At 31.8% G+C, this 11166-nt stretch overlaps 2 protein-coding genes across 3 annotated transcripts; one reads left to right on the top strand and one right to left on the bottom strand.

Annotated features, from left to right (window-relative positions):
• The first annotated feature begins 806 nt into the window (after positions 1–806).
• Positions 807–4006, top strand: LOC138186220 (uncharacterized). The gene is made up of 3 exons (XM_069125829.1): positions 807–1223; positions 1342–3646; positions 3717–4006. Exons 1-3 carry the CDS (start codon positions 1023–1025, stop codon positions 3863–3865), a joined length of 2655 nt encoding a protein of 884 aa, XP_068981930.1. The 5' UTR covers positions 807–1022; the 3' UTR covers positions 3866–4006.
• Positions 4007–4745: 739 nt separating this feature from the next.
• Positions 4746–10844, bottom strand: Prp39 (pre-mRNA processing factor 39). 2 transcript variants are annotated; one of them, XM_069125828.1, is made up of 14 exons: positions 10702–10844; positions 10355–10479; positions 10024–10257; positions 9698–9938; positions 9471–9598; positions 9185–9362; positions 8846–9096; positions 8644–8769; positions 7716–7864; positions 7240–7645; positions 7010–7174; positions 6546–6932; positions 6166–6452; positions 4746–6084 (listed from the first exon to the last, which is right to left on the bottom strand). In XM_069125828.1, the coding sequence occupies exons 1-14, from the start codon at positions 10748–10750 to the stop codon at positions 5787–5789; spliced, it is 3024 nt and encodes a 1007-aa protein (XP_068981929.1). In that variant the 5' UTR covers positions 10751–10844; the 3' UTR covers positions 4746–5786. The 2 variants fall into 2 exon arrangements, with proteins under 2 accessions (XP_068981929.1, XP_068981928.1); XM_069125827.1 differs by having other exon boundaries at positions 9471–9938.
• Between the last annotated feature and the right edge of the window lie 322 nt (positions 10845–11166).

Here is an 11166-nt window from a genome sequence, read left to right as displayed (position 1 = left end):
CATCAGTTTTTAAAATGGCGCGAAAACTTGAACATAGAAATATATAACCAATTTTCAAATAATATGGAGAAATATTTCCAAGATGTTTTATTTAGTGCATATCATATCTAAAATTTTATGATAGAGTGTGTGTGTCACGTAACTTTTATTTAAACATGAAAAAATATCGTGTCAAATTAACAAACATAAGCAACTATTGACCTTATTATCTCAATATTTTATACAGACATTACAAAATATTTGTAATACTTTGCATTATTCACCCTGCACTACATAAAACTGAGTCTGACTGATACTGCATCATGAATATTTCATACTGAATTATATATCCAGATTCTAAACTTTCAAATATAATTATAAATTGTTAAATTTTATTCGAAATTATTCAAAGCTATAAACACTTTTTAGTTTCTTCTCATTATCCACATATTTATTGTTATATACACGTTATCATGAATGTTCCAATTTTGAAATTCGAATCTATATACTTTATATATTAAATTACTAAATATTTTCAGTTAGAAATACAAAACAACAAAATATTTTAATTTTACAATCACATGAAATTATTGTCAATATTATATTATAATGTTAATTACAAGAATTAATAGAATATCAGTTAGTTGCATATTAAATTATAAGGTTTATCTTATCTTTGGTGCAATAAAAATGCTTCGGAAAAGATATATATAATAAGTTCACAGTCGAAGAGAAAAATCCATGTTTTTTAGCGTAAACGATTACGAGTACCAGCCAGTACATACTTTTTAATCTGTCATTTCTATTTATATTGTACAAGTTACTTTATTTATCGTTCTTTTCGAAATCTGTTATTTTCGCTTACGTCACATAAATATTTATATAAAAAGTAGAACGATCAAAATCAAAGTTTTCATTTAGCGATCGGAAGTTTTAAGAATTGATTATCATTCTTAATTCAGTAATATAAAGGAATTTAAAACCTCAACCAAAGAGTCAATTGCGTCAGTTGGAGGTCAACATCGTGCAGTGTATGCAGTAAGATGGCAGGCTTACTGCTGCGTGTAACGCGCATTTTATTTCTATTTGTCTTTAATTCAATCCTTGTATCTTCTGGTCCCACTAACAAACCAGTACAAAATGTCCCGGAGCCTTTAATTCAAAGTGCCTTGAATTCATTGAATCAGGATTCTCCAACACACCATACATATAAGGGCGGTAACCTGATTAGCGCGCAAAAATTGGTATGTTTTCTATAAACTTTCTAAAAATCAAGTATTGATTACATAATAATCGAAATTTTTTAATTATTTGTCTGTACTAGCTTAGATTTAAAATATTGTTTACTTTTTTAACCTTCAGGAAGAATCTCCATATGTAATATACAGACTGACATTTGACTTAACTCCTACTTGCAAAGAAGCATTAGAACCTTGTCCTCGAGAAGCATGTACTGTGGAAGTGAAACAACACGAACTTGGACATATAAATGTTTTAAGAGAATCTATACAATGCATGTATTTGTATCCTCAATCAGTACAGGATGATCCATTACAAGTACAAGAAAATAATCAGGATCAGGATCATGTTATTGAAAATTTAGACAAGCAAATTATTAACAATCAAAGTGTTGAGCTAGATCATGAAATTCAAAAGAATGGAGATCATAATGAGAGACCATTCATAGCAATGAGAGCTTCTAGTCCTAATTATTGTCCAGGATGTCCATATGAGTTAAATCCAAATTTGCCTGGATTTGTTGCTTTTGGAGAACAAGTAGTGAAATCAATGGATGAATTGATACAAAATGATTTCAAGCATAAAGTAATTGATATTGTCAAAGTAACTCGTGTTGTTCCACCTTCATCTAATATTATACAATATCAAATTTTATTACGTATAGGAGAATCTGACTGCTTGAAAAATGCAATAGAGCAATTAGAATGCTCTATACAGTCAAATCTTCCTGTCAAGGTATGCTTGGTAACATTCAAAGAACAACCTTGGCAGCAATCTAGCCGTAAAATAGTAAAGAATAACTGCACTATGGTTGCTAATGAAGAGATTAAAGAGAATGTTAATTCTTATTCAACATTAAACAGCGAATCACTTGTAACACCAACGCCCAACAAAGCAGAAACAAATGATGAAAAATGGGAAGTTCTAGAAAATTTAAAAAATGTTCTGGATAATTATACTTATATCACAACTAAAAAATCAGAAGAATCAGAACAATCAGAAGTGACAGAACATCCTATTCTAAAAATTTCCATAAACAGAAGTGATGATGATGTTAAACCTCAAGGGTTTGAAGATAAGGTAAAAGAATTTGGTGAATTTTTGAAAGATTTTGATTTGCCTACAAGACAAACTCAATCAGATCCAGAAATAAACAGAGAAGAAGTTAAAGAAGAAATCATTTATCCAAGAAAGGTAGACTCTATGATTAATAAATCACACACAATGTATAGAAAGAAAAGGTCAGGTCTTCCAGGTGCACCTATTAATGAAAATGTTAATGATTCTACCATTAAAGAACTTGCAGATAAGGGTCTTAAGAAATTTTCAGAAAATTCTGAAGGTTCAAATGAACCTATGATAGTAGAAATTGTTGACGCCTCAAAACAAGTAGTATCTGGATTGTTATATAAAATAAGGGTCAAATTGGGTACAAGCAACTGTCCAAAAGGTAAAAAAGATGGTTGTCAATTGAAAGAAGGAACTGAAATTAAAGAATGTTTGTTTACTATATGGTCTCAGGTATGGTTAGATAAAGGATCTCCAGATATTACTATCAATTGTGATTCAAATAAACGCCGAAAGCGATCTTTACGAGGTAGTCGATATAATCAAAAAATGTTAAAGCTAGCTGAAGAAATAAAAGATGAGACATTATTCGAAGCTTTCATCAAGAAATTTGGAAAAACATACAATTCAGCCGATGAGAAACTAGATCGTTTTAAAATATTTAAACAAAATCTAAAAATTATTGAAGAACTACAGACATTTGAACGAGGAACAGCTGAATATGGTGTTACAATGTTTGCAGATCTCACGCCTAAAGAATTTAAAGCTCGTTATTTAGGTCTTCGTCCTGAACTAAAACACGAAAACGAAATACCTCTTCCTGAAGCTGAAATACCAGATGTTTCTTTACCACTTAAATTCGACTGGCGCGATCACAGTGTAGTTACACCTGTGAAAGATCAAGGCCAATGTGGATCATGCTGGGCGTTTTCTGTAACTGGAAATGTGGAAGGACAATATGCAATTAAACATAATCAATTGTTATCTTTATCTGAACAGGAATTAGTAGATTGTGATTCTTTAGATGAAGGATGCAATGGAGGAGATATGGGAAATGCTTATAAAGCTATAGAAAGATTAGGAGGTCTTGAATTAGAATCAGATTATCCTTATGATGCTAAAGATGAAAAATGCCACTTCCTTCAAAATAAGGCTAAGGTACAAGTTGTCAGTGCTGTAAATATTACATCGGATGAAAAGAGAATGGCACAATGGCTAGTTAAAAATGGCCCAATTTCTGTTGGAATTAATGCCAATGCCATGCAGTTTTATTTTGGAGGAGTTTCACACCCACTTAACTTCTTATGCAATCCTAAAAATTTAGATCATGGCGTTTTAATTGTGGGATATGGCATTAGCAGTATGTACATTTTTATATGTCTTTTAAATATATTAATTTTTACACATTTTTATATAAGATCTTTTTTCAGAATATCCTCTTTTCCATAAAGAATTACCATATTGGATAATAAAGAATAGTTGGGGCCCACGATGGGGCGAGCGTGGTTATTACAGAGTTTATAGAGGAGATGGTACCTGTGGAGTTAACACAATGGCTACAAGCGCTGTAGTTGCATAACGAATATATTTAAGAAATTAATGCCTTTAATAATAATATTCAACTTCTTCGAAAAAAATTATATTTTTTTTACTAATGCAATATGAATGTTAATTGCTTGTATTTTAAAAAGTTTCTTATAACATGTTTTATTGATTATCATAGGCATTTTGTTTCATAAGTAAAACTGCATTCTCACAATAAATATTCTAGAGATGAAGTTTTCGCAATTATAATTGTTTGGAATCGTAATAATGTTTTCATAATAAAAAACATATTTGTTATAAATATTCATATTTTTGTCTTAATATCCGACATTTCCTTATAATTTAACAATTTGCATAAGTAATCTTCATAACGGCAACCTTCGAATATCGAAAATTTATTAAACGTAATGGTTAATTTAGTAGCAAATTAATTGAAACATCAATTCAGAACATAATTAAAAATTATATTTCTCTTATTTGTCAGTGATAAATATATTTCGTTTAAATTCTAAATTAATGCAAGTAATACACTGTTATTATCAGAGGTATTCATATACTTTTCCAATTTCATTTATTAGAAATTATAAAATTTCACATACGGAAAAAGATGTCTTTAACACATTCAATGCGAAAGGATTTCTGCGATCTCTATATTCTGTTTTTTCACTCGGTTTTTCTTAAAAAATGGCTAGAATACAAGTCAGATTGTTGAAAAATATACATAATAAAAAAAAGTGATATCGATGCATTGACATCGTCACTGAAGAGATTCCTCCTCCTCAATACATGTATCGATTTCACACTGAACGTGTTAACCCCTTGCGGACTACCGCCGCATATATGCATTAAGCCATCAATTTAGCCGAGGAACTCATATATGAGTTTGACGAAAACAACTGATAGAACCAAAAGACTCATATGTGTGTTATTTTATTTAGCCTATGGAGAATCTGTGCATGTACATATGTCTAGAATTTAACATTTATGAACGAAAAGCGCGTCTAAGCAGAAATGTGCGCTGGCAATTTTAAATGATTATCGCGGCAGCAGCTCGATCCCACGGTACGGTTAAATTCGAACCATCCCGTCCGCAAAGGGTTAATATATATGAAATCTATGCCGATTCACAAAATTCGGATTCTAGTTACAAATACGAAATTATAACATATGCACATTGAAACATGAAAATAGGATTCCAACCATAATTTCTATGACTGAATATGTTGTAGAAACATAGTCTGTTCTTTAATTTATTATTTATCAAAATGTACTGACAAATGTTAACAATATTTATTCCGTGAATATCTCATAAAGTGCGTTTACGTAGCATTTGTAAAATATTCAAATATCTATCTTTCCATTTACATGTATATCTTAATTTTATTAAGCGATACGTTCAACGCACATCAGCAAAAAAAATCTATAATATTATAAACTAAGTACGCGAAAAATATACTTATTACAATGTATAGGTAACGTTTATGAACTGCTGCTTTTCTGTTGAAAAAATAACATAATGTCACGGAATAAAATTAAACACATAATATTGCATTATACAAATTCAATGCAGATAATGTAGTTAGGAAATATTTCACATAATGTACTTTGTGTTCATACTGTATGGCAATCTTTATCAACTACCTGTATCATGTTATGTTTGTAATAATATATTCAACATCAGTTGAAGATTCTTTAGTATTTCCTGCACTTTCGCGTACAATTTTCTGTGCTATTATTTAAAATATATTAAGAAAGAATTTCATGCAAAGAATTGTTGAAAGGAGCATCAGTACGACATTTATTACTATTATTCGTGTCAGGTTACTGATGTGTCATTGGAACTTGAAAGAATTTTCTTTTTTTATCTCATCCTTAGATGAAAAAATAATTATAAAATGTACAGTAGATACAACAACGCAATGAAAGCTGATACAAGACAAATTTTGCATTATCCTCTAATAGTAATTGTAAGATCCCCATTGATTGTACGGTCCATATGCCTGTGGCCCTCCTTGTCCATATTGCCAATTCTGATAATTGGCATAGTTCGGGTCGGAAGGAGGTGGATACTGTTGATAACCCTGTTGATATCCGCCTTGACCACCGTATTGACCACTTTGAAATTGTTGTTGTGACTGATATGGTCCACTTGGGCCGCTGCTATATTGGTATGATGACTGCGAACTTACAGAAGGCGGAGGTGGTACATTAGATTGATCTCCAGTTTTAACTTTCTTTGGAGGAGAAGTATCTCTGCAGAACATAAAATTAAAATTATTTAATACATTTAATTGAGGATAGTTCAAGCACCTTTTTTATAAAAATAATACTTACGTTTTTGTGTCGTCATTCTTCGTCTTTTTCCGTTCCTTTGCTTGCTTAATACATTTTTGGAATTGCTCATGCGCTTTTAACACTTGTCGAATATCTGGACTAAAATCTTCGAGAAATTCTACTTTACGTTGTGCAAAAAGTACTCTTTGTTCAAGATCCGCGTGTTCTCGTTCTATAAACATATCCATATATCCTACAATTTCTTGAGTATCAACGGGAGTCCTTTGCATTCCCAAATCAATCAGTTGTAAATAAAGCCTTGGATTATCTTTATCTTTTTCTGTTGCCTAAAAATGTATAATTTACATAATGCATAAAATGTAGTCATATGAGAAAAAACAAATTTGTAAAACGTATTTCAAAAATTCACATGAACATACCTTCAATAATACTTTAATTGCTTTATCCACATCACTCTTTACTTTACACAAAAATCGTGCATATTTTACTACAATATTATTCGCAATGGTTCTATTCTTACTATTGCTAATATAATTTTCATACAATGTACAAGCTTTATCTAAATCTCCTCTTCTACGCTCCAAATTTATTCTTCGATATGCCACTTGTAACATGTTTGGTATTACATTATCAATATTTTCCAATATATTTGCTGCCTTCTCAAAATTGCCCTGACCCTCTTCAAATGTTGCCCATTGTAAATGTAAATTTGGTTTCTTCGGGTGATGCACCATACAAGCTCTCGTATATACATCTCTAATTTTTTCCACATTATCACCTTTCAAAGATTCCAGATAACGAACGAACTATGAAGAAATTAAAAAATATTTGAAGCATTCAATGTAGAGATTTTTTCAGTTAGAGAAAAATAAATAAAACTTACTCTCATCCAGAATTCATCATATAAAGCACACGCTATTAAACATCTTTCAAATAAGATGATTATCCGATTCTGATCTTTTTGTTCAATTTCAAAGTCTAAATATTCTTTCCAATTTTTTAATTGACATCGTTCTAAAGGTTTAACGTGGAAATATGGCCTCTTAATCTATGAATGGAGTTTAAATATTAAGTAATAAATGCTACACTAAATTATATAATATGCATACTTACACCTTCCTCATATGACCATCTTGCAGCAACTGCATTAATATTAGCTTTGTGCATTTTACGTCTACTACTAATGATTTTTTCTCTAATAGCACGGGTCTCCTCATCAGTTGGTGGAAGTTCATGTGGCGGCGGTTCTTCTCCAGGTGGTGCATCATCTGCTGCTGAAGTAGAAGTACTGTCATCCGACTTCAAAAGTGCTTTCACTTCAGCACGCAATGCAAGAAAATCGTCGACATTTAAAATACGATTGGGTAAGTTTGAAGAGACGAACTCTTGAAATGCATCGAAATGAGAAATATAACCAAGTGTTGGAGTACATAATAGGCGATCATATAATGCTGTTACTCTGCTTAGACGTTTGCCCTCCAATTCCCACTTTATGTAGCTTTCCCAAAGACGATCAGATCTTAACAAAAAAGAATATTATAAGTATCCAAGTAGGTAAGCATATATATAAAATAGAAACCAATTCGTACCTGAATTCAAGACCACATGCCTCAATAGCTCTTTCGTATTGTTCTCGTAGTTTTTCTTCATCTTTTTCATAGACGGTTTTGCAGTGATTGATGTAATGAAGCCAAAGGTCGACACTGAGCGAAATGGCTTTCAAACCTTGGTCGAATACCTGTAGTAATGGTTTGCAATCACACTTAGAACGATTTACAAATGATTGGGCTGGTGGTGGGTAGACTTATACCTATTTCTTTTTTGTTTTTTGTTTTTTTTTTTTAGCTTTCGATAAGCATTACAGTTTTTTAGCAACGTATACTCACATATCGTACGCGTACTGTAAATAAAGAGATTTAATTAACACAGAGATTGCAGAGCATTGTGCATTCACCTTAAAGTCAAGGAGTGTTCCGATCTGGGTGCCTCTGTGTCTTCCGCCACTTTTTCTTGCTCCCTCTCTGGCATGTTCACGTCCTAAGTCTTTGTTTCTGACTTTGATTTAACACCCAACCCAATCTTACTTACATTAAGTAAGGTACCGCATCTTATGCTTAAGTTACAATACTTTCTGTAGTAAGCTATGTGTACAAATGCTTACAGTAAATATTACACACAATTTCTTGCACGATAATATCGCAAATTGAAACAACTAGCCTTCGCTTGACTTACGTATCATATGTAGAATATTGATATAACGGTATAAGTAAAACATTAATATACGCAATAATATTGTAGATATCGCAGAATAATTAAGTAACTAGCTATTTGGTAAACGGAGAGAGTCGTATAGGTGCCGCAAGACGTGCTAGGCTGTTGGAAGGGAAAACCATATTTACGTGCGTGCACACTGCCCACGCGTCTTCCTAACTCGAGCTATTTTCATTAGATTGCGTTAATTAAATGATATCATAATGAGAAATAGACCTAATAGATATGGTAAACGAATTGACTCACCCTTTGGACATTTTCGGGGTTGCCTTTCTTCTTCTCGTAATCTGCAAACTTTCTCCAGTAACCGTAGCAATATGGATAACGCTCCAAAAATTTCGCATAAGCCTCACGTGCAGCTTCAGCATCATTCTGTATGATAAACAAGTATTACGAATGATTTTGATATAATTTTGATAATATATATATTTTTTGCTTTTCGAATTACCTCTTGATCGACGTACTGAAGAAGATATGTCCATCCCGTGAAATCTGATGGATCTTCATTAACGGCTTTCCAGTATTTTTCTAATTCCGGTAAGGTCTTTTTCTTTGGTGATGCTGGTTTAGTTTCTTGTTTATTGTCCCCTGGATCTGCTTCCGTTGAAAGCGCAACTTTTTTTGCTGGTGTTTCGTCATTATTTTCAGACGTTGGTGAACTAGGATCATACTCTCCTTCTGCATTTAACTTACGTTTATCTGTAAAAGTGAACGTCGCACAAGGTAAAAAGATTTAAGTACAAAATAAAAAAGTTTGTTAAGTAAACATTTTCTTCTTTGCACTTACTTGTTCCTTCTATTTTATTTTTCTTTTCCAGGGTTTTACTCATTATCTTTGTTCCACTTTTCTTCTTCTTTTCACTGTCTAATGGCAATTCATCTTCAGAAACTGATTCAGTTTCTCCTAAATCTGCAGGAGCTGCTGCTGGTAATTCTTCATCAGATACTGCTTCTGTTTCAGGTTCCTATATGTTAATGATAAAATATTATATACTACAGATACACATATGTATATATACAAATAGATACAAAAAAATGTATATTTACTCTTTATCGTTTTGATAATAAAATACCTTTGCTGCAGCTTCAGTAGGCAATTCGTCTTCAGATACAGCTTCTGTATCGGGTTCTGTTTTCTTAATAGCATTCTCAGATAAACATTCCATATCACCCTCTGTTGTTTCTGTCATTTCCACCATTCCTGTCATATCATAATCAGGCACAGTTTTTTCCGTAATATTTTCTATACTTTCTGATGTTTCTTGTTGACTATCTACCTCCATAACTTCAATTCCAGTACCTTCATTTATAACAGTTTCAGATTCAATTTCCTCTGTTTCTAAGATTTCTGTTACTTGTGTTATTGTTTCCCCATCATCATTCATAACTTCTTGGAAATCTATTAATACACGTTGATTTGTTTCATCATTACTAATATCTTGTCCTTCCATATCCATTTGTTCGCGTTCATTCAACATATCAACTTTATCCATACTACTTTCTTCTATGATCATACAATCTGATACTGTATTAGAATGATCCTAAAGTAAAAATAAAACATAATTCCTCCAAGGTAAAATTCTGGTATACATGACTTAAAAGAACAAAATATTATGTATTATTTACAATTTGAGATGCAGATGTTTCTAAATCAGGTACATTTTCTTGAACTTCTATTTGTACACTCTGATTCATATTAATTTCATGAATAGTAGTATCACTAGAATCTTCCAATTCCAAATGTAACATAGAAGAATCTTCTTCATTATGCTGTTCAATGATAATGTCACCAAATCTTTGCACTCCATTCTCTGGAATGCTTTCCATTACAACTTCTTCTTGTAATACAGGCACCTCCTCCTGAAAAATTGCAATTAGTTACTTCTATTGAATAAAATGTCGATTACATACATTGATGATTGCTAGAACTATCTGCAGTATTATGGAATTTACGCACCTCCACTTCTTCGATCTCTTGCACTTTTTTCGGAGAACGTGTAGCTCTTGCTAGAAGTTTCTTTACAGGAGATTTTTTCGCTACCACAGTAGTTTTACGCGCACGGCTAGATCTCGTACGTCGTACTAAGAAAAATAAAAATATTTAAAAAATGCAAAATTTGAATGAAATATTTACGTTAGATGCGTGTGCGAGACGCCATTCGTTTAATGGCGGTTCGCAAGTCTTTGCTCAGCTGCCGGGTGTATTAATATTTTTGTTTCGTTTTATGTAAATGTATATAAATATAAATGAATAACAATATTATGTCATGTTGGATACACTTTCTTTCAGAAATATCATCTTACCGGGTTCATTTAAAGTGATCTCACTTTCATCACCACTTGCGGACGACATTTTGCCTTGATACAATCTTTGGAATGTAAAACGCAGAACTGATGAAGAAAATGGCGGCAGAATACTAAGAGAGGCCCTCTCTCAGAAACTTATGAACTAATATAATACAAATGATAAACTGACAAACCATTTTATCGCCAATCAATAATAAATTGTACCGGGAAATATAAGAAAACATATATGTATATATATGTACATATTATAAATATTATTTTTTGTAACTTCATATGTTTAAAAATTAAAAGAATCAAAGAATTAAAAAAAATGATAATTCTTTAGTGCTACATATTTTTATTGTATATTATGAAAGTTGCATCTTAGAAGTACATATATATGCAAATGCATTCATAAATATAAAAAAAATCCCATTACCTATTCGCTGGGCAAACCTTAAAATTCTTTATAAATGAAATAAC

The sequence above is a fragment of the Bombus flavifrons genome, chromosome 13, assembly GCF_040668555.2.
Source record: "Bombus flavifrons isolate JBK064 chromosome 13, iyBomFlav1_principal, whole genome shotgun sequence".
Lineage (NCBI taxonomy): Eukaryota > Metazoa > Arthropoda > Insecta > Hymenoptera > Apidae > Bombus > Bombus flavifrons.
Note: the sequence above shows the minus strand (reverse complement) of the source record. Positions and strands in the feature narration are given on the sequence as shown.